Raw genomic sequence first — 23,559 nt, 5'->3', positions numbered from 1 at the left:
CTGCCATTTCCTCGGCCGCCCGAGGTCCAGCCCCGCTCCCCGCCCCGCAGCCAAGCGATGGGTCCCGCCCAGCGCACGGCGCTGTTACGAGAGCGGCTGCGCTCCTCCTCCTTCTCCTCCTCTTCCTCCTCCTCCTCTCTGCCCTGCCGCCGGGATGCCGAAGCTTAGCAAGGAGGCCAAGCAGCGGCTACAGCAGCTCTTCAAGGGCGGCCAGTTCGCCATCCGCTGGGGCTTCATCCCCGTAGTGCTCTATCTCGGTCAGTGCCGGGCGGGGGACGCGCGGGGGCCCTCGGTGGCCATTGCCGAGGCCGGGTCTGGGGCGGCCGGCTCCGATGGCCGCTCTCCGCCCCCCGGCCCGTCCGAACGCTGCCGGGGCGGCGAGGCCGAGGGAAGGGCCCGGGGGGGGTGAGGCAGGGCCGCCTCGCCGCGCTGCCCCCAACGCCCGCGGCCATGGCCGCGCATGTGCGGAGGGGAGGGCGGGGTTGCCCTTGGCAGAACTGAGACGGGGAGGCTTTTTGTTATAGTTGGGTTTTTGTTTGTATGTTTGTATGGTTTTTGTTTGTTTTCTCCCCCTTTTTTGTAAAGAAGAAGTATGTGATCTTCCCACTCTACTCGGCCCTAGCGAGGCCATATCTGGAGTGCTGTGTCGAGTTCTGGGCTCCTCAGTACAGTAAGGACGAGGAGCTGCTGGAGAGGGTCCAGCACAAGGCCACGAAAATGATTAAGGGACTGAAGCATCTCTCTTATGAGCAGAGATTGCGGGTGCTGGGCCTGTTTAGTCCAGAGAAGAGAAGACTGGGAGGGGATCTCATTAAAGTATACAAATATCTTAAAGGCAAGGGCCTAAGAGATTAGAGCCAGACTCTTTAGTAGTGCCCAGCTACGGGATGGGGAGTAACGGCCATAAACTATAACACAAGAAGTTTCACCTCAACATGAGGAAGAAATTCTTCACGTTGAGGGTGGCAAAGCCCAGAATAGGCTGCGCAGGGAGGTCGTGGAGTCTCCCTCTGTGAAGACATTCAAAACCCAGCTGGACACATTCCTGTGTCACTTGCTCTAGGTGACCCTGCCTTGTCAGGGAGTGGACTAGGGGATCTCTAGAGGTCCCTTCCAACCCTGACAATCCTGTGGTTCTGCAATAAAGAACTTTTTGCCCCTTTTTCTCCCTGGAGGCTAATCCTGTGTGAGGGCCCCTCTGGGGAGTGGGCAGAGCACTGAAGCAGCCGAACAGCAAATGGGGCTGTGATTTAACCCTGTGTCAGTGACTGCCTGCTATAATAGTCAGGGCTGTGCTTTGTGCTCCTGGGAGTCTGGTGAGCAGAACGCTGGGAGCTCTGCTTCATGGCACTGGGGACATTGCCAGCCTCTGGTTGAGATTAAATTTCCAGCAACAGGCATACAGGTTACAGTCTCTCTCCCACCAAACATGGTGTGCCTCCTGTTTCCAAGCTGCAGTGGAATGTTAAGGGGATGCCTTGCTGTTGTGCTTGGTACCCAGGATATATTTTGCTTGCTCCTGTCATCAGGCTAGCCAGACATCACTACCACACAGTATTTCTCCTGCTGAGTTAGAGCTGTATGCCATCAGCTGTCCGTGATTAAGAGAGGCTGGACACTTTTATTCACTTCTTTTATCACAGAGGGGCCCAGGAAGGCTGATCCCTGCAATTCATTTGGCTTACTTTCTGCCCAGACTGTTGGGCTTTTTGGGAAAAGCACCTAAAGCAGACAGGCATCTTTGCATTGAATGCAAACATGAAGGAGGGCTGGGAGCTTGATGTGTTTCCAGTCAAATCTGAGAGGTTGTTTTGATTAATTGAAGGGAGTGCAGTGCCTGGTTTGAAGGGCTTTGATTCTTTATAGATAACAACCAGGAAAAAGTTGTTCTCGTCAGCTGTTACAGAAGTGCTTTAGCAACAACTGCAAGCAAAAGAAGTCACTTCAAAAACTATGGAAAAAAATAATTAGCATTATTAGGTCTGCTTTTCCATTGCATTTCCATTTTTACTTTATAAATTCTTTTAAATTAATAAGTTTTGGGTGGGAATTTCAACAGTGTTTTGTGACCTAATTTGTTGTTGAATTTTTGTTTAGATTTTACTTCCCTGACAGTGTCTGTGGATGTTGGAAAGATGGTCTTTCTTCTTAATGACATCAGAGTGTCACATTAGTGACACTAATAAGTTACATCGGTGACATTAAATAAGTTACTTCAAATTGTATAAAGCCACCTTACTGTACTTACAGTTGCACTATGCAGCAGTGAGAAATTTAAGTTGTAGTAGTTTAGGTTCATATCTCCAGAAAATAAGTGTGCTGTACCACATCTACATTGCCTTCTTATAAATTTATCTGCAGTAATGAAAGTATAAGCAGATGGGAAGGGGAAGAGCAGGTGCCACCTTGATTGCCATAGACATTTGGAGGTGGCATGTACCCAAAGTCTGCAGGATTGGAAGAACCTCTTCTCTACTAGGATTACTGTTGAATTTGGGAGGGAAGGTGTGACCCCATATGTATCAAATACATGCTGAACTAAAAATAGGCAAGGAAATGGTCAGCAAATCTGAGCCTGTAGCTTTCTCTGTAAGGCTTTCTAGCTCAGGGCATGTACGAGGAGTCCAGTATGAGAATGTGCAGTTATTGGTCATTGGTGGGGTTTTGTTGTATTTTTTTAAACTTTCTTTAAAGTGGCTGCCCTGGTTTTAAGTCAGTAAATTAGACCAATGCAGTTTTGTTAAACCTGGTTTGCTTATTTAAAAATACTGGGGGTGAGGGAAGGAGGCAGAAACATTCACACACAGAGCGTGGCTGCAATTCATGAATTTTTAAGCTGTGCTGCTGGACAGTATGGCAGCCAAAGAACTTGGCTCAGGATGTCTAATAGTCTCAAATCATTCAATGTTATCTTCAAAGAGCTTTTCCACTGCCTGTGAAGTTAATGGAAGTTTTTCCATTAACCTTTGTGGCCTGTGTTTCAGGCAACATGACATTAATTATTTATTTTCTGTAAACGAGGGAAATAATACAATTTTCATGAAACCTTCACTTCTAGATAACCAGTGTAGTATTGAACAGTACCTGAATTGCATGATTCTGTTTCAAGACTTTTATATTACAGTCCAGAGAACAAAGATACTTCATATACCAAACCTTCAACTGCTTCCCTAGTATATATATACTTTAGTCACTTGGTATATTTGAGTCATTGGGGGCTGGGGATGAACTCTTTGTAGTTAACTTTCATTTCATTTTCCTGGGTATTAGAGAACAGCTTGTTGGTTTGCAAGCTTTAGTAGTATGTAACTTTCTCCAAAAAGTGCCAATCAGAATAGAAGATTTGAGGTTAAATTGATTTAACATTTAGCATTCTGTCATGCTAAATTGAGTGAACTGTTACTGAAATACTGCTTTTAAGGTGTGTGTCAGATGTCATTGGAGAATTGCCTGTTAGGGTTCAAGGTGCTTACTCTACACCAGTTTTAGGTGTCTTTGTTGGTAGAGCCCTGCTAGGTTGCTTTCTGGACAACATTTAACATCTGTGGGTTTGTGTGTGTAAAAGTATGAATGTCTTGATCTCTGGCATAGATGACTTCCTTCATCTCACACAGCTAGTTGATCCTGAATTTTAGGTCAGGTAAAGATGCAGGTAAGACTTCTTAAAAAAAGAAAAGTGTATGCTGGTATTTATTTTCTTTGCTTTCTAACCGTTGTAAGAATGTGCAGTTTTTATTCAGGCTAGTACACAGCTTCATGAATCACAATTCTATGTTCAGTAGCTTTCTTTTTTATTGCTATTTAACAGGCTGGAATAACTTCATAGAGATTTAACTATGTAGGAATCTGTACATACTTGTTTATTTTTATACATGTATGTAATGTATGTTTCACTTCAGGTTTTAAAAGAGGTGCAGATCCTGGAATGCCTGAGCCAACTATCTGGAGGTATGTATTGATTCTAAATGTATGTACAAACCCCGTGAAAATAGTTACTGGTTTGGGTATTATTTCTGGCCAGCAACAGTTGTGAATGATGCTTCCATCCCTTGTTTTTAATTGTTGTGGTTCTTGTTTATTTGGAAATTCACATGACAAGTCAGCAGAGTTCTAGTTCTTGGGAAGACCTTTTATCTTAACCTTGCATAGTTTTTAAGATATGGAACTTCCTGTGTCTTTTCCATGACAGCTGCCCTTCTAATCTGTTGTAGAGCTAGTTTGTGCAAGTTTCTGCACTGAACAATAACTGCTCAGATTTCTAGCACAGATTGAAACCAAAATCCAATCTCCTTCTGCCTTGGCAGATGAGGGAATAACACAGCATAATAAAAGGTGCATGAAATAAAGGGCTGTATCCTTCAGTATTAGTCACTGATGTGAAGCAAAGTGCATTTGGCTCACGTTGCTTCTTTCTCGTGGGACTCTTTGTTATGCTGCAATGTTATGGCATTAGTAGTGCTTATTAGTGACATTTAAGTTTTATTGAAGGGCTTCCTTGGGTCTAAGTAATTAAAGTTTTGGAGGAAGAGTGGTTCTCCTGGTTTTCAAGAAATGCCTTTGAATACTGTGCAGGACCAGATATTCCTAAAACAAATAATTGATGGACTGTATTGTTTGCAAAGTCATAGACTAACTCTTCTTGATTTACATAGTTACAGTGTATAGAAATCCCATTTTTAGGATTCAGTGATTCAGTAGAAACAGTAGAAAATATGGGGAAAAAAGTCGTATGATCATATTACAATTTCAGTGGAATCTACTGTTGTCTTAACCAAGTTGCTGCAGTTGTTTGCTTGCTGACAGTGTTTCTATGTTTAGCTTCACTGTTGGTTTGAGACTTCTTTTTTTGGTGTGCATCTGTACAGTGTAAAAGATGTGTTTTGTACCAGAATATATATACATAGATACAATGAACAGATGTTTTGTCTAATCTGAGGCTTACAGATGCTCATTTTTGTGAGCACATGTTGGTGCTCTCTAGCCTTAGATTTCACTTTCAAGGTGGCACTATTTCAGTATTTTGGGGGCTAGTGTTTATTCTGTACATTTGTAGGGCTGTTTCTCCAGACTTGTATTTTGCAAATACAGATCTTTAAAGACAAGTATCTGCTGCAAATCTGACTTTGATTTCCTCCCCCCTCCCCTTTCAGTCTACTTTGGGGCTGAAGGCTGTGGTGGTCCTGTTGTAGAGGCAGCCGATGGACAGTGTGTCAGAAGATGCGTACATTCCAGAGGATGAGGCCGACACTTAGACCAGCTGGCTCAATCAGCTTGCTAATGCCATAGGTTGTACATACAACAAAATGAAATTTATATGGACCTAACTTATTTGCATTACGGTGTAATTAAATAAATACTGTTTGAATGGATGCATATTGTTTTTAAGTCTTTACATTATATAATGTAGTGGTTTATTTATTACAGAAAACCGTGGTGGGGGTTTTGTTTTGTTGTGCTTTTTCCAAAATATGGTGATATTTAACTCCTATACTTGTCCCTGTTAACAATTGCCTTTTGGGTAAAGATTCCTCTTTACCTTCACAGTAACCAGAAAATTGAGCTAATGTTTTAAATACTTCAATATTCCTCAAAAGTTCCTCGCCCACATGTTGGTACGCCTCTGTGGATGGTGTGGATGGTTACTGTGCTGATCCACTTCAGGTTTTTTATCTTCTTCTGAATTCTTTTATCTGTGGATGCAGTAAAGATTGATGGATATGTATGTTTGTATTTTTAGCACAGTCAGATACTAAAAAAGTATACTTTCCTGCTAAACTTACCTTTAAATGATATCTGTGTTTTCTGGGATTTAGAATGGGATGGGAGGACACAACAGTTGAGTGCTCTATGTGTATGTGTATAAATTGTCCATACTATAAGAGAAAGTTACTAATGCATAACTGAAGGAAGAAAACGAGTACACTAAACGAGGTATGTGCTTCATTGTTATGCTGAAGTCTTGCTCTTTGGAACATGTTTGTTTTGGTTTCAATTGGTTTTCTCCCTTATAACACTGAAGTTCAAACACTTAAAATGGTGACTGTCTGGTTTCTGTTAAATAGAAGCTGTTTTGGGTGGACTGCTCTCTCCATTCCAGAGCTGTGCAGGGTAGTTTGTATCTCTGCAGTGATGAGATAAAAAATAATGTTTATTGACCCCAAATTGTCATTGCAACAAAGGTATTCTAGATTTTGGCATGGCTTTTTTTTTTAACCTCACTGATTTTTCAGGCTTTTTTTGCATTAATTAAAAGCTTAAGAATAGGAGATTCCTCAGTTTTAATCTGCCATGACAATTCACAGTAAAGTGTTACTGTGTTTAGGGGTTTGATTGGAGAAACGGAGAGAAATGAGCCAAGTGAAAAAACTTAAAATGAAGGACAAGAAATGGAAAGAAAAAAGTGAAAATGTTTATGAGAACTAGTGCAAACCAACATGTTCTTTAAAATTCCATTAATCATGATAACTCAGTCAAATGCTATGAAATACTGGCGTGGCTAATGGTGATAGAGTGCTGACAGTGTAACATTGCAAGGGCTGAATGCAGAACAGTGTCTTGTGACCATGTATCCTTTTGCTAGTGCAGCCTTCCTAGTGCCTTTTCTCTTACAGTAACTTGAGATTAATCTAACTGCTCACAGTCTTAAATTATGAAAGAAATTAAATTTTTGATTATTTTTCTTGACTGATCCTAATGGTAATAGTAATGAAATAATCTGTTGATACTTGGTAGTGGCTTTAATCATGATTATGAACATTTTTCTTCTGTTGAATTTTAGGCAGTAACCTGAGATATTCAATATTAAGAGATACAGTATTTGGTGTGAGGTAACTCGTATTTCTCAATCAGATTTTACATTTCACGTGGGTGTACAATACCCAAAATGCAGCAGTGGGTGGATGGGCCCAAACACCTGCAGAAGTGTATTGCATGTGCCCTGTTGTGTGTCTGACATTTGGGGATGTGGTTTGTGGGTGGTAACCGCCGCATGGTTGCTCTGGCTGCTTTCCAAGAATTACAGGATTTGGCAAGAGGTAGAGAAATAGGGAACTGTTTCCTCTTTCATTAAAAGTTTTACAAAAGCTTGCATATGTCAAGCACAGGCCAGATTCTGTGACGTGTCCATGCTGAAAGTTTGTCTTAAAAATAGTTTTGTTTCAGATTTTTTTGCAACTTGGAATTCCTGGATAAATATTGCTTATGAAATTTTTACTTTAAGCACATTGGATAGGAAATTTTTGGTAATTCACTGTTTCTGAAGTCTATTTCAGGAAAGTGATTAGCATAGAAATCATGGGTTTTCAGATTGAGGGGGGAAAAAGTCATTTATAGTACCTTCAAGTCAGGTTAAAGAGAATGCCAGTATGTAGTATAATGTTTTTTGTTTATGTGTCCAGACTTTCATTCCAAATAGTGTTCTTACTGTAATTAAAAAGGTGAGTGAAACTTCTCCTTAAATAAATATTTATATTCTTCCCTGGTGGAAAAAAAAACCAAAAAAAAAAAACCAACAAGTATTAATCATTAAATCTTGGTAATTAATTTTAAGGTAGCAAAAAAAAATTGGAGGTATTTTTCTTCAAGTTTGAAAATGAAGAAATCTTTGGTATGGATGTTGTGAAGTTACTTTGCAGTTTTTGTCATTTTCACAAAATTTGGATGTGTTTGTAAGAGCAGATTATTGGTTTGGGAAGTTTTTCATTAAAGAGATTCCTGTGAAAAATCTTAATTCCCTTAAGAAAGGTCAGAAATATGCTTGTTTCAGCAAGACTGGGGTTTTTTTGGTGGTGCTAGGGAGAAGAGGGCAGGTCTATGGAATGAGGTGCAAGAACTCTCATGTTGGTCAAGGCTGGGGACTTTAATTAGGTGTTATTAATTTCAAGTGTTCTAATCTGATTTTTTCCTTTCTGTTTTTCTCCCAGTAGAACTTGAGAAAATTTTCTACTGTCACATGGGAGACACTTAGAAAAGAGCAAATATGGGTTTTCCTGCTTGACTGTATTGATCTCTGTCACTGAATCACTGCCTTCTGCAGCCAGGTGCAGATTATTTTCTGTGATGGGATTTGTGATGGAGTCCTGTGAACTCTTAGTGTTGGAATAAAGCCAGTGAGCATAGTTTACTGAAAAATGGGCTCTGGCTACCACAGCTGAGCTCAAAGCTACAGTGTAGATGTGTGAAATACAATCATTGATGCCTTCCTGAGTTTGGTGGAGATTGTACTGACTTTGAGGTATCGTGTTGATCATAGCCTGGAGATAGGGATTGTTTGGCTTTTTACTTTGTGCCTTTTAAGTGGAGGGATGTGGAGCGTGCTTGTGGTTGCCTCAGAGTCAGGGAAATGCCTTCTGTCACTGGAGCCTGTTGTACCTGGTGACAAGCAATTGTGCAAGAGACAGAGAGGGAGTCTTGTGAGTTTGGTGGTTTTCTTGATCTTGGTGCATGGACTGTGGACATCCTGCTTAGGAAGGTAGAAAAAGGATGGTCAGTTTAGTGTCATCACTAAAGGGAAAAAAAACATCTGGCTTTCAGTATAATTTTATTCTTAATAATTTAATCTACAAAGGAATTTGTGTGCTCCATAAACTTTTCAAGGCCTGGCCACTTTTGAGGCAAAATTAAGGTGATCGGGAATTTGTAATAGGTTTTTAATTTTGCTACAAATTCCTGGTGTAGACACAACTGGTACAAAGTAACTGTGATGTATCTCATAGATATAAAACAGGCTGTGTGGTTTTTTGTTTTCCTTGAGTGAATTCACCAGCAAAGCACCCATTGGCTGAACTATAACATTTAAACACATAAATTTCAGTGCAGACTGAATCAATGTTCAGAATTTTGTCACAACAGGCCCATTTTGGTGAAGTATAAAAGTTGTCTTTTGCTACTTTGTACGGCTGTCTTCCAAAATGGCTGTAGGTGACAAAGAGCTGCTTAAGATTTCATCTTCTTGCATTGTGTAGTAAATTAAACACACATCTAACATAATTGTTTTTATCAGGAGAATTGCTAAATCAAACTGTATATACTCTGGATGCTTTTGGAAATATTTTCTTACAGTCTTGGAATTTAAGCTATGATGGTACTGATGATATGTGGAAATTAAAGCTTATTACATCTGTTTTCACCACAGGAGGAGAGACCACATCCTGTTAAATGTCATATGATTTATTTATTTTTTACAAATAATGACTTAATTGCAATTTCTAAATACTTTTCCATGATGGTGTGTGATGCAATAGCCATTTCTTGGTTAAGCTTGTGGGTTACATACATTGTTTCTTGGTCATGGTTATGTTAATTCAGGATTAGAGGATGGGTTAGATGGAGGGAATGTTTATCTGCTGTGTGAAAAAGCATATGGCAGGGCAAATCAAATCTCACTTTGTTTTGATTCGGATGGTGAACGTTTGTTTGGTTTTTTAAACATTTTCTCAGGAATTATTTTCTCAGGAAAGGCAATCTTAGATTCTGGTCACTGAATAGAATTCCAGATTGCAAAATTTTTGTAGAGTTTTTTTCTGCTGACTGCCAAAATCAGTCTTGAAAATACAGGAGGGTTTGGTTTAATCTGATTAATTACAGAAATTGGTTGATTTTGCTAGTAATTAATGGAGGTAGTACTTCAAGGTTGAACCCTACAGAGGTTGTATTTTTTGAGAGTAAGGGAGTAGGTGGGTTTTGTTTTCCCCTTATCAAGAAGAGGAAAGAAATTCATTGAGAGAGATCAGAAATTGTTATCTAATCATTTGACTTGAAAAGCAAGGGCTTAGTCACAAGGTTTCTAGTTATATATATATATATGTATGTGGTGGGGTTTTTTTTGCTAATACCTTGACCATGAGGACTTTGATGTATACTAGTGCATACTTACCTTTCCATCATTTTATCTTTGAAATTGAAATTGGAAAATATTATTAGTTACAAATAACAATGGCAGCCATAGGGGGAAGTTTGCCATCAAGCTAAGCCAACCTATTGACTTATTACTGCTGAAAAGTGCTGCTGCTGCCATGCTTTACTGATGGCATAACTCTTCCATCTCTTGTAGCTTCAGCTTGGTTTAGCTAATCTCACCATCAGCTGTTGGTAAAATCTGTGGAGGCACTAGAGATGCATGCAGTCTCATTCAAGTAGTTGTTCTCTCTGCCAAAATTTAGTGTTTACACCAATACCAGGTAGGGAATGGTACTGCAACCTGGGAAGCTGGTCAGGCTGAAATGTTTTCCTCTTTTTTTTTTTTTTCCTTAGAAGTTTCTCACACAGTAAAGTATGGTTAAAAAATTAAAAAATGGTACTTCAGAGACTATCCCTTACCCCCACCCCTCCAGTTTTCTATTACAGATGACTTTAATTTTAGGTTGCATTCTGTCTTTTTGGTTTTTTGGAAGTTGTTTTGGTTTTTTTCTCTCTTGTCCAGCATTTTGGTGTTATGGCAGCTCCTCTTAGGGATATTTTGTTTCTCATCTTAAACAGTGTTTCTGAATACTGTGGGCTTTTCTTGCATACTGTATAATGTATGCATGCTTTTCAACATAGCTTTACTTTCTTCCTTCTTTGGGAATTTAAAATCAGGATGAAGGGAGCTGGTCATCTGTGAAGCATTCCAGAATCTCAGTGTGAGGTTAACGACTAAGGATGAATGGAAATGTGCAGAAAGGCTAGCTGGGATGTGCAGGGCGAGGCTGGTCCTGTACAGCAGCAGCCAAAATGCTGCTTTGGTGGGTAATTTCCTATTTTTCTAGGTCATTATTAGCAGGTCTTTTTTAATTTGGGTTGTGTTAGTGGGAGGTTTTTTTGTTGTTTTGTTTTTTTTTTGCGTTTTCTTTGCTCAGTGAGTTGGCTGTCAGTTAGGATGAGTTCTCTTCAATAGAAGTGTTGAGGCATTGTTGCTGAATGTAGTTAGGATTGCTCACTTTTTACTATTGTTCTAGGTTTTTTATGTGTTTGTACTGGTCTGCCAACTAAAATAAATGCTTTTGTGTGTTTTACTGATATAAAATAGTTTCTACACAGCAAACTGGAAAAAGAGTAAGTTGGTTCATTTGAGGGGCCCTATAACATGCTCAGCAGTGTTTAGGTCTTCTCTGATTTCATCTCAATTCCCTACTGGAAATATTTGTGTGTCAGAAGCACCAGTGAGTGTTGGTTTCAGCAGGTGGTGCTGATCCTGGAAGCAGTCCCTGAAGTTGCCACTGTGACAGGAGATTGATGGCCAGCAAGGCAGCTGCTGCACTGAAGTACCCTGAGAGCTGTGGAGGAGCCACAGATGAAATAATGGCAGCTCAGTGACACCATCAGGGATAACACTGCTCCAGGAAGGACTTGAAAGTTGACCTCCTCACCCAACAAGTGGTAATCTTTGCTCATCTTCTGCACCCTAAAACGTGGCAGCATTTACATATTTACTGGAATTGCAGACAGCCTGCGGTAGCCATCAGCTGCAGGGTGGGGGTTGAAGTGTGGGTGCTTGTCTGTCAGTTGCAAGGGGTTTCAGCACTCCAATTCTTACACAAGTTTTGGTGTTTCAGGAGATCAGTGTGAGTTTGTTTAGATGCAGTGTACATAGTAACTAATGGTGGTCTCAGGAAGCCACTCTCTCCTGGGAGAAGTGAAACCAGGAGATGGTTTCCTTTTTTTTCCCCCCCCTCTGTTCTCACATGTTAGGTACGGTGTGGGATCCACTTTGGGTCTTTTAGCTATTATTGACATAGTAAAGACAAATGGTCACTAAAAGAAAATTCCTGTGAATATAAACAGTGAAAAGGCCAAGCCAGGCTTTCCTATGTTTCCTGAGCATGTGCCAGGACAGTTAAAGTAGGATCTTACATGTTGTTAGAAAACCCATTCACCACAGACATCTTTCAAGATCTCCTTGAGATCTCCTCATTCCTTTTCCAGATATTGCTCAACTTGAGATGACAGTTTTACCATATTGGGCAAAGCAGAGGTTTGTTTTGTTTTGAGCATCTGAGATGTGAGCAGTGGGTGGACTGGTCACTGTTTTGGCATCCCCAGTGGTGGAATGCATATGTGGACAATCAGATCACTCAGAGGAAGAGGAGAGTTTGCTGACATCCTTATCCACATTCCAAGGCATGCCTTTCATCTGTGCATCTTCACCACTGTGCCAGAAGGAAAAGTGAGGGTAATTAATAATCTACCATTTGTAGGGACAAAGCTTGAGGGACTTCTGCTACCTGCATCCCCTGTGTGGTCTGTGAATTCCTCTGAGTTTGGGTATATGAGGTGCCTGCACAGCTACAGTGCTGCAGATGATGCAGCCAAGGAAAGTTTCAGTGGTTTGGTACTCAGGCTTGAGTCCTGTTCTGTTTTGGTTTTTTATTTTTTTTCACACAAGAATATGCATTCATGGTATGTGGCTTGTCCATACTAGTGAAATATAAATTATAAAAGACAAATGCATGTTGCTGCATTGCTCAGCAGCAATATGTTGATTTACGTTGCTTAAGGAAATAACCTAAATTTCTTTTTTTTACTTCTTGCAGTAGGGGCCAGAAATGTTTAACCAAACTTGGAAAATTCCCCTGGATGACAGCAATAAAACTAATCATAGGGTAGTATTCATGTCAAAGTGGTTAATGTGGTTGTCTCACCACTTTATTTATTTAAAAGAGACTATTTGACTTGTAAGAAGATCCTTACAAACAATTTTATTGGGTGTTCCTTATTAAATATAAGGCGCTTTTCCATTTGTTTCTCAGGAGCATTGATGATTTATCTTGTTCATTCTTAAGTACCCTTTTCAGTGCATCTGGTTCCTTCATATCCCATTTTAAGAATTATATGGTAATCAAGTTGTCTATGTGTGTACATATGTGCTATGTAGAGAACTGGCCTAATCGTACAGGGAAGTTCTTGAAAGTGGTTATTCTGATAATTGCAGGTATTAAAAGCTGGATATATTAGAGTGCTTTAGTCTTATTTAAAGTTCACAGGGGTTATACAAGCTTTTTTTAAAAATCGGCTTTTATTTGTCTTAAAAAGATAAAAAAGTCAAAAATACCATCTCTTGAATGTATAAAAACATAAGTTATACAAAAATGTTTCTGGGTTCTGAAAATATTTTTTCGAATACATATTAAATAAGTCTATATCTGAATAGTACCATTAGAAAGGAAATAAAATACATAATTTGTTTAAATTATTTCTAAATATTGAAAATATAAATAAGAAATATTAAAAACTAATAAATATTTTAAATACAATAAATAAGTTCCTAAAAGGAAATGGGAATGTATATAGATGCCAACCATTGTTACTATTTCTAGTTCTTAAAACAGAACAACACTGTTATCTGCCACCTGACAGATTTGTAACCAAAGGATTGTGCCTGAACTAAAACATTCAAGCACTGAAACTCCTGGTGTTTTTCAAATAGCGCACAGCCCTCACTGTCTTCTCCATAAATGAAGTAAAGTCTCGGAGGATGAGATGGATGGTGATTTTCTCTGTCCAAGCCGTAGTGGACTTCAGCTTTGTGTGGAGGGATTCCTGGGTAGCTGCATCTGGGATGATCACTTCTTCAGGATTGATCACCTGTGAGAAAGAAAATATTGGGGGGCCTTGGTTAAAGCACTGTCACTGAGCCTGTCGGAGAGCATCCGTTTGTATTTTCCCAGCCTGCTGCACTTTTCCATTTTTCTGTACTGCAGACAACAGCCTTCCCTGGGACTGTGCTTTCCTCCAGCCCTGTTTCTGTGCAGAGGTGTGAGGAATGCTGGTGCCTGCTATGACTGCTGCGTAGGAATCTGGGCTGTAGTGTTATGGTTTGAATGCCTCTGTCATTGTGGTCTGACAGGCTCTGAGCAGGTCAATACACCCCTCCTGCTCTCTGGCAGTCACGTGGCTGGTTAGGTAGGGAGATGCTGATCATGGTTTGTTCTAACCTGCACTGCTCCATCCTGAGTCATAAGTTAATCGGCTGACATTGGAGTACTCTCACATTTTGTAACAGATTAACAAGTTTCCAAAGATGTCAAACTTGTTTAGCTGCTTAATTCTTACTTTCCAGGCATTTAGTCACATGTGAGACTAAGTGCCACCAACTTTCACTGATATGTGAGAGCATAACTACAAGATGAGTAAAAGTTATTTATCTAATGAGTTATTTATCTAATGCTGACTCACAGCACTGTGCACCCAGTACCTAAAGACCTTTGAAGAACTTGTCCCAAGAAGTGGGACTTCTGAAAACAGGAGTTACATACCCAAATCATGGAGCTTTTTTAGGTGGAGTCCAAAGTTCTAGCAAGTATCTGCTTAATCCTGTGTTTAGGATCACTCCTACCCTTTAACAAGTGGCAAAAAGATGCAAACCTCCTTCTGGAACATCTTTTTTGTGAAATATAAGACAGAAATATTCTTCCTATCCAGACTACTTGAGAGTGTGTTCTGATCACACCCACTTTTCCTGGTATGCCCAGCTCTTTGTTGTGCTCTGTTAAAGTTTGGATATCCAGATAGGTATCATGCTGGTGGATCTGTTTAACCACAAGTGATGGATAATGGCTTTGCTGTCTTTCCCTTAAATAGCAGATTTGTCTCTCACAAAGAAAAATTTCCAACCTGAAGTTCATGGCCTTTTCTCAAAAACTCCACAGTTTCTACAAGTGCAGGTTTTGCTTTTTGGTCACTGTGTTTAATTCTGCCTGTTTTGATTACCTTGGTCAAAAAAAAAAAAATCCAAAGCCCTAAACCCAACAAACCTAGTGTCTCTCAGTTATGAAACAAACTTTCTGCAAATACTTTGATGTATCAAGCTGGAAGCCAGTAATCAGTTGCTGTCTTATGACAGGACTATTATTCTCAGCTAGCACAGTGTGAAAAAAAGCACCTCAGCTTCCTTTCACATAAAGAATGATGGGCATAAGTAAATATGTTAGGAAAGGTATGGCAAACACACAATGCACAATAGGCTTTTCACATGCTGAAAATTGCCTGGAAGGAAATAATGCCCCAAGACTTCTGCAGTCCTTACTTGGGTGATTTTTAATCAGGCAAATGCTTTCACCAAAGACAAAAGGAAGTGTTCATATTAAGGATTATTAAAATGAGCAAGAACTACATGAATGAAGTAAATTTTTGAAGTGTGATCTTTCAAAGCTCTCCAAAACATGAAAAATGTCTGTCAGAAGTTAATGGCATTTTAGTTTACCAAATCAAGAGAGAAATTGGTATTTTTGTGAAAGAAGATCTTTTGCAAGTAAAATATGTGTTTTTCAGTAGGGAGCTATCTGATATACTGGCAGCAATATCTCAATATACCATACAGCTTGGCTTAGAAGTTTGGTTTGGAGAGTTTTAAAGATAAATAATATTGTAAAAATACACTTGGCTTTTTCTTTTCTTTCTTTTTTTTTTTTTTAATGTGGGCTTTAAAAAAAAGTTGCTGACTTCTACTTCTCAGTGGGTTCCAACATTAGTACAAGCTGAATTGCAGTTCTGCAATTATAAACAAGCTCTCTGAGAAATCTTTCCATCAGCCAGTTTAGTATATTTGTTCTTAAAACAATGATGCATTTGGTGGTTTGGAATTACAATAGAAAGTAGGAAGAAGAGTTGTTTCTTTAAGAAAAGAAAGCAAAACTTTGTAAAACCTCGAAGTCATAAAGGTAAGATCTGACCATAAGGAACTGTCACCTGTTTTTTCAAGGAACTGAAACATAGCATCCTCTATTTCACATAGCATCTTCTATTTCTGACTTCACATCAGTATTAAGCCACAAAAATCATCAGAAGGAATTTAAAACCAACTCACCATCTGTTTTATGATATGTGCCAGGCGCTCTGTATTATAGGATAGCGATTTAACATTTTGGTTTTCACTTATAAAAGTTTCTTGTATGTATTTGAGGTATGTCTGAAATGTATAAAGCCCGCTGGAGATTTTTCTCAAGCATTTATCCTGAAATGAGAGAAAGGTAAGAAAGTCATTTAGAGTTCAAAGTGCCTTGATCTCAATGTGTGTGCAGGTTAGCAGATGATGCTTCTATAGTGTGGAGGTCTGGCCAACGCCAGCTAGAGCCGGCACAAATCTTTAGTCAACTTCCACAGTTCTTTTGAGCAGGTAAAACCTGCCCCAGGTATACAGGATTAGATGGGAAAGGAGAGCTGTTCCTTGCCTCATTAAAGCCGGCGAGCAGACACCCATCTTTCTCTGTCACCTTGGGGAGGTTGAGGTTGTTCTGGAGGAGCATTTCCACGCTGTTCTGGCAGACGGTAAACTTCTCGCACATCTGGGGAGAGACACGGAGAGGTTTGGTCGCACCTTGTCAGGAGGCGGCCGGGCCAGCCGTGTGAGCGAGCGAGCGAGCGTGTGCTTGCCCGCGGTGCGGCCGTACCCACCTCGTTCTGCAGCTGTGTCGCCCGGTCGTGCAGCAGCCGCGCCAGGTTCAGGCTGTTGGGCAGCACCGCCCGCCGATCCGCCGCCTCCTCCAGCTCGGCCTCCCCCGAAGAGTCCGCGCTGGGCAGCGGGGCGGCGGCGGCCCGCGGCACCAGCAGCAGCAGCAGCAGCAGCGGCGGCGGCAGCAGCGCGGCGCGGAGGGCGGGCGGCCGGCGGCGGCCGGCGCGGACACGGTCGCAGCCACAGTCCCGGGGAAACTTCATGGTACGGCTTCTTCTCGGCTCCGGCCCTGGCCCCTCGTCGTTGGCGAGGCTGGCGGGTTGAATGAGCTCCGGGCATCTCTGAATGTGTATTTATTGAGGGGGCTTCGAGATTATTCATGGCCGGGGAAAATCCGACAATGAAGCACAGATCAGGAGGGGTGTGTACTCTCCGTAGCGGTTTGACAGGGCTCGTCGAGAGCTCTGATTGTGAAACGGGCCGGGGGGGCGGCCGAAAGCGGCGGTGCGAACATGAAGTAATCGTAACTCCTTGAGGCCCGGGCTGCTCCCCGCATCCACCGCCGGCTCACCTGCCCCGCGGGGACCCGGCCGCGGCTGGAGCCCCCCGGTTCCGCTTTCCTCGGAGCCTGCCAGCTCCAGCCGTACAAAACCTCCTGGAAATTATACATGCATACCTGCCTATATACACACATACTATATAGATGCGATACACTTCCGTATGTTTTAATATTTTAACGTGGTTTAATGGTTTATGGATTTCGTATGATGTATATTTATCTCTGTATTTTAGCTATTTTTATTAATTGTATATGTGAAAATAAACCTGTTAAGGTGCTGGGTAGTACAAGTCGCAAGTTGCATCTGAGTGAACTACATGTGGGTGGGATTAGATACATCAAATACTTTAAGTGGACCAAAGCCAGCTCCTACGGGGGGGTGGCTGCAGGAAATGCCACGAAGTTCCTTGTTATCTGCTGCCTTATCTCTTTCTGCCTACCTGGTAGCTGTTGCAGGAATTTTAACCTTTCAGGGGGACTCTTCACCCAGGGACCCAGGGCAAGTTGGGATCAATCTTGCAGAATGCAGGCTGAGTCAAACTGTTTAAGGCATGCTGACATTGAACTTGTGGAATGTCTTGAACTGATTTTGGCCAAATTCCCTTTTTTTTTTTTTTTTTTTCTTTCTTTAGTATGAAGTTGGTTACGTTTTCTCACTTAAGAAAAATCAGAGGCTGCATTGGGAACTCCTAACAGGAGAGTACAGAGTTGGGAGAATAGAACATGGGGCATAAGAGAGGTGTTAGAGACAATGCAGAAACTGAAAAATACCCCAGATATTTCATTTTCTAAGCACAGCCTGAAAAGAGAGCCTCAGGAAAGAAGCAAGATGCTACTGGCTTTTATTTAATGTCTCTTTCTGTCAGTAGCAGAAAAGCAGCTGTGGTAAGTTTGCCCAGTGGAGAGATATTAGAGCTGGAACACAAGTATGAGAGAGCAGTTTTCAACAGCAGCAATCCATCTCTGCCCAGGTCCCCAAGTGCAGCAGGGGGGATATTGCCAGACCAGTATTTGCTGTAATGTCAGGTCTGTGGCATTAGGCATAGAAGAAAGCATGTCACTAGCAGTATGTTTGACTATTATCAATGAAAAGATCCAACTGAAATGTGCTAAAGGATTAAAACAGCCAGGCCAGATGAGCTCAAAGCCTGGTATTTGCTTTTGCACAACCATCCGAGGCAGGCAGATACATCAGGGAGGGAACTCCTGCCTACCTCTTTTTCCACTTGCAGTAGCACATGGATGTACGTCTCAGGGATTTCCTTCCGCTGCCAGACGACTCATAGGCTGTTCCCTGCAGACAGTCAGACTTTTCCTTTACCTAACCTAAGTGAGAGTACTATTCTTAAAATGAGGAAAACTTGGTAGGCAGCTGTGTTTCCTTAATATCTTTTCAGCAAGCATTCTGTAATTTAGTCTTCTCTGTAGCTCTGTAATTCTTAATTTTGTAAACTTATTTTATGCATACCTCATTGTATTGTGAAAGTCTCTATTCCTTAGAAATTTTCAGAGAACTTTTTTGTGCTGATCACTGTTATACAGTCTTGCTGATGTATGTAGTTGCATCTGCAGAGTGAAATAAAAGCAAGTTTCAATTGTTCCTCATCTAAAAGTCTCTAAGCCTTCAGTTACTGTTTTCTCATTTTGGAGTTTTGTTTACTTTTTTATATGAATGTCCATGTGACTTTTCAGAAGTACAAAGTATACTTACATGCTCCAGTGAAAGGTGCTCATTAATGGCTTCAGAACTCCATTTGATAATCTAGGACAAAGCATAGCATTCAAAGGAAGAAGGAACTAGAATTTATACAATAGCATTAGAATACTTTTATTGCTTTGGACAGTTTCTTATGGAAAATCACTTATTTAATTGGTACTGTACATAGAAGAAATACTTTTGCACTGATCTATCTGTAATAATGGTTAAATTTTGGGAAGGGATTAAAGGAGATCTGCACTGTATTATTAATTACTTGGCACTGTACTGCACTGAATTACACTGATTCATCAGTAGTCACGTTGTTCAAAATTTAATAAGCCCTGAACAAACAGCACATGCTCATGAGTTACCTACAGATCAGGAGATCCCGGTACTTAAAATGTAGGAGTATTATAACTGAGACACTGAGGCATAGTTTCTAGATGCCAAGGAATTTCTTTCCTGCATAGCATCTTTGTAATACTGTAGATTACTGTTCTTGCATCCTTTTATTTCTATTGCACTATATTTCACTGTACAAATTTTTTCTTTTCATTTATACTGTCAACCAAATGGCTGCATCCTGGTATGTAAAAACTTCCTAAGGTGGGATTTCAGAAATTCTCAGTGTTTACCCAACTTTTTCTTCTGTCTGACAAATGAACACTACTACTGCACATTTCTGTAGGAGCGGAGAGACCATTTCTGAATGTTGTAAAAAATCTCTCCAACTGTCGCACATGAAAATTGTTCCAGGTTCCAGTCAAGTTATAGTCAATCCAGGATCATCCCATGTGTGTTTTCTAGGATCAATGTGCAACTCACTGACCTATTCTGGAAAAGGTGCTTTTTCTTCTAGAATTGATCTGCCTGGGAGAAAGCCTGTGCCACTTTTGCTCTTGATAACCTGGGAGATTTGCAGAAAGGAGCCTGTTTTCAGGAGAGGTGGATGACACCAACATGGAAATGCTATTACCACTGAAGAATTCAACGAACTGCCAGAGCTGTCATGATCAAAGCTTGTCTTCCCTCTTGTCAGCCATCAGGCACATATCTACAAGGAGCCCTACCATGTGCAGGGGCAAAACCCAGTGCCATTGGCAGCAGCAGGAGACCTTGCTTGCTGAGTGTTGTGAGTCAAACATAAATGGCATTCCTACATGGAAAACTAAGATCTTTCAATGAAGTAGAATTATTAGGGTGCAGTAAGTTCCACTCCAATCTGTGTGTTTGGTTTGACTGTCTTTTTCTTTCTAATAATCTCCACTAACCAGTAATGTTTATTTGGGGATTATGACTTAAAATAGTACTGTTGGTAGTAAGAGAAGAAATACAACTGAAAATGTGGTGTTCTTCTATAGAAGTGTTAGACTGTGCGTGGAAGAAAATGCCAATTGTCAGAACTGTGATCATGACAATCACTAAGCAAATAACTTCCAAATATTTTGAATGAGGAAGAAAGCTGATGTCTGATTCCCCTGACATATTTTTGCTTGAATTCCTCAAAGCTTGTTAACAAGAGAACTCGATTCTTACAGATCTTGTAAAGAGTGTCAGAGTTCTTTGTAATGTCAAACCAAGCTGCCCTGTGCTGTATTTGAAGTGAACAGGTTGAACAGGTCAGTAATACCCTGTGTTCATATTTCTCATAAGCAAACATTACTTTGACAAGCTGCATGTCACCAAAGAGCGCTGGTGCACTTGACTAATGGCTGTTGGCTTTTGTGGCTTGGCAAGTTCTTTCCTTCTCTGTTGTTTTTTTGCCAAGTAACTTCAAAGTTTTTTGGGGATTTTTTGGTGAAAAGCTTTGTGGATTCCTCATTTTTCTTTCCTAAAGGAAGACTTGCATCATTCTTAAAAAAGGCTAAGATGTGTGGTAAGACTTGAATTTCTTTTCTTGAGTGCATCATATGCAAATACCATGAATTTCCTTGCCTTAAGCTAGATTGGAGGTTTAGAGGAAAAATTTTTACTTACCTTTTAATTATGTCCTGGTTTTCAGCTTTATCTGCTTAATTTCAAGAAGATAAATAATGCTATGGTCGTCTCTAGCCAACTTCCAGCAGACAACAACTTCCAGCCATGCAGTCTTAGGTGAAAGAGGTCCTAGATATAATGGTTCTTGGGGAATATCTGAATGCTGCAAGACATATCTAATGGTACATGTCCTTCAAGTCAAAATGATTGCAGGGATTTTAATGCTGGAATGGGCATGTTGTGGCGCCTGACAGTGAAATTCGATTTTCACTAGGAGCACTTTGCTTCTGTGACTGTGCTGTTAAATGGCATCAGGAAGCAATTTGATAAACTTTTGTCATGGAAGGAAGGCAGCTGTTGCTTTCTCTCTTTCATAGCACAATGTGCCTGGTGGGGTGGATGGTGCCCCTTGAGACACCAGAGCAGAGAGCTGGTCAAGTTAGAAATACTAATGGCCTTGGGTCTTTCACAAGCAGCATGTTGCCATCTGGCTTGTTTTGTGAGCATCACCCGCGAGGACAACACACTGTTTTGACAGGGATCCCATTTTGTCGGCACTGTGTATTGTAGGGTTGTACTTCTGAAAGAAATCTCTGTTTTTAAAAATTAATTGACTGTAAGTTCCACTCATCTTTCGGGACTTCTCAGTTCCCATTGAGCTTGCTTTCTAAGCATGAAAGATGAAAATTCAAGGAAGTTATATGATGAAGAAGAGTGAGGTATTTCAGTTACCAGAGAAGATGACAGAGCTGAAAAGAGAACACTGAGGAGCCTGAGTGTATGGGAGGTACTGAATGGTGTAAGTATTTATCTTTATTGTTTACCATTTTTAACATGGTACATTAGATGTAGATTGTGTTTTACAAAGCATTCAAAATTGGGGTTTTCCCTCCAAGGAACTTGCTCAATGCCAAGGGAAACTCAAGGGTGTCAATGTTTATAGTCCCACTCATGAATGCATACCAACTCTAGCTCACCTCAGTAAAGAGGATCTATTTCACTCTTAAATAAAAGCTCATGCATTGTTCCATGAGACATCTGTAAATCTAACTGTGTTTACCCTTGTCCATGCCCAATGATTTTGTGCCCATAATCTCATTATCAGATTGTTGTCTCACTTGGTGTGACATTTAGCCGTGCATTCTCTGCATTCTCATTCTGCCTTTCCTGGTGATTGCATTTGTGACTTTGTAGATTACCTACACATAAGCCAAGTCACTTAATGAAAATTTTATGGTTTTTCCTGGAAAGCAGTGGTTTCTCTCTCTAGTGAGAACAAAAACTGGACAGTATCAGTGGTAAAAGTATTGTAACTCCATTGTCAGAATGAGATGCAAGGCTTCAGTACATTCCTTTTGGGAGATAACTTTTCAATAGCACTTTATATGTGTTGGAAGTTTCTCTTAGCAGATGGATTACTGGAGAACTAAAATGCAGAGTGCACCTTCAATTCGTGTTGTGTGCTTTCATAAAGTTTTTCTAGCTCAAGGATCCTGTAGTGACACTGTGAAGCTGCTGTGGAGTTTGCCACTTTGGTCATACCATTTTGTTGAGAAAACTGAATATCCCTACTCAGAAAGTGGTGCCTTGCACATTGGGGTACTTGAGTCTTTCTTCCTTTCTGGGTGAGTTCTAGCAAATTTCTTAATTTTTCTAAACTGAATTTGTGAAAGGGAACCTACTTACCATAGCAGGAGCCTTTTCTAATTGCATGCTAGCACACTATAAGAGGGTTAATAGATTGTGCTGAATCTGTAATAGTCACTCTTCCCACACTGCTGTTCCTGAAGCAAAAGTGTCCTGGGGGCCAGGTTAGCTGTAAAGACTTTGGTCCCATCACCGGAGCATCTGAGTGGTCTAGGTCCAACTAATTTTTTCCTTCAGATGGCCAGTTAAATGGTCTGGTTCCTTTTTGTTTAGATTACTCAACCAGGATGTGGGAGATGTTGAATCATATCCCTTCCTTATTTAAATGGATTATGAGCCCAGTTTTACTCCTTTACAGGAAAGTCTCCCAACTCCCAAGAAGAATATTGGCCAAGATGTTTTTCTATTGCTCCTCTTAAAGTGAACCTTTTTTTTTTTTGTCTCAGAAAGAGAAGATCAGGAGCCTGTGTTCCACCTTAGTGGATTCCAAGGGAAGTTTGCTCAAATATGTAGGACAAAAAATTCAGACCTTGGGCAGAAATAGAAAGTGATTTCCAGGGACACTCTGACCCCAGAGCTGTTGAGTAAGCCTGGGCAGAAGTGAAAGCCTCACTTCCTCCATGGGCTGCTTTTTGGAAGGAAGAGCTGGTTCCTGTGGTGAAATTGAGGAGGATTGGGTGGCAGGTCCTCCCAGGACTCCCAGGTCCTGGCTACCTGGGAGTCACACCTGCTTCCTGAGAGGAAAAAGCTCTTCTTGGAGTTTCTTTTGTACTGGTGCTAGAGCTTCTCAAGAGCAACACACCAACTCCCACATACCCCTTCCTTGACAGGGTCTCTGTATGTGCCTGGCAGGGGAACATCACAGCTCTGCCTGCTCTCTTGGGTCAGGTGCTCCTCACTGTGAAGTCCCCTGGTATCGCCCGTTGAAAATGCAGAGTGTATTCAGTTTCCCCTGCTGATGTTAAAATTACATGTAAGTCCAGAAGTTAAAAATAAAAACCAGAAGCAGTCAAGCTGAACTGCTCTGATAGGAAACCATCCCCTTCTCCCCAGCCCTTCCCTACAGCTGATGCTACACCCAGCCCTTCTCTACAGCTGCAGCTACATGTGACAATGGCAGTTTTGCTGTGGAGAGGGAACTTGGTAAAAATCTCCCTTTATACTTTAGCTCAGCATCATCAACCATCACTCCCTGCTGCTCTTACTTATATTTTCTTTGTTACTCACAAATCCTCAAATATTGAAATTTCTATGGTGTACTTTTTTCTCATACTCCTTGTCTGGACTTGTCAGTATGTTGAAAGTGCCTAG

The 23,559-nt window shown here is 40.9% G+C and overlaps 2 protein-coding genes across 2 annotated transcripts; one reads left to right on the top strand and one right to left on the bottom strand.

The window, feature by feature from the left end:
* The first annotated feature begins 116 nt into the window (after window positions 1-116).
* TOMM7 (translocase of outer mitochondrial membrane 7) lies at window positions 117-5,369 on the top strand. The gene is made up of 3 exons (XM_066554476.1): window positions 117-257; window positions 3,900-3,948; window positions 5,151-5,369. The coding sequence occupies exons 1-3, from the start codon at window positions 155-157 to the stop codon at window positions 5,164-5,166; spliced, it is 168 nt and encodes a 55-aa protein (XP_066410573.1). The 5' UTR covers window positions 117-154; the 3' UTR covers window positions 5,167-5,369.
* A 7,910-nt stretch (window positions 5,370-13,279) lies between these two features.
* On the bottom strand, window positions 13,280-16,629 carry IL6 (interleukin 6). The gene is given in 4 exon segments (XM_066554465.1): window positions 13,280-13,560; window positions 15,782-15,928; window positions 16,146-16,331; window positions 16,333-16,629. Coding segments are annotated over 4 exon segments (822 nt in total). The 3' UTR covers window positions 13,280-13,368.
* Window positions 16,630-23,559: the final 6,930 nt, after the last annotated feature.

The sequence above is a fragment of the Molothrus aeneus genome, chromosome 1 (assembly GCF_037042795.1).
Source record: "Molothrus aeneus isolate 106 chromosome 1, BPBGC_Maene_1.0, whole genome shotgun sequence".
In the NCBI taxonomy this organism is placed as follows: domain Eukaryota; kingdom Metazoa; phylum Chordata; class Aves; order Passeriformes; family Icteridae; genus Molothrus; species Molothrus aeneus.
The sequence above is the reverse complement of the archived record's forward strand: the minus strand, read 5'-3'. Positions and strand labels throughout refer to the sequence as shown.

What these genes read in the sequence shown, in the direction of transcription:
- TOMM7 (XM_066554476.1), top strand. Translation starts at nt 155, where the DNA reads ATGCCGAAGCTTAGCAAGGAGGCCAAGCAGCGGCTACAGCAGCTCTTC. An exon ending in CCCCGTAGTGCTCTATCTCG is followed by an intron (nt 258 to 3,899) that starts GTCAGTGCCGGG and finishes GTTTCACTTCAG; the next exon opens with GTTTTAAAAGAGGTGCAGAT.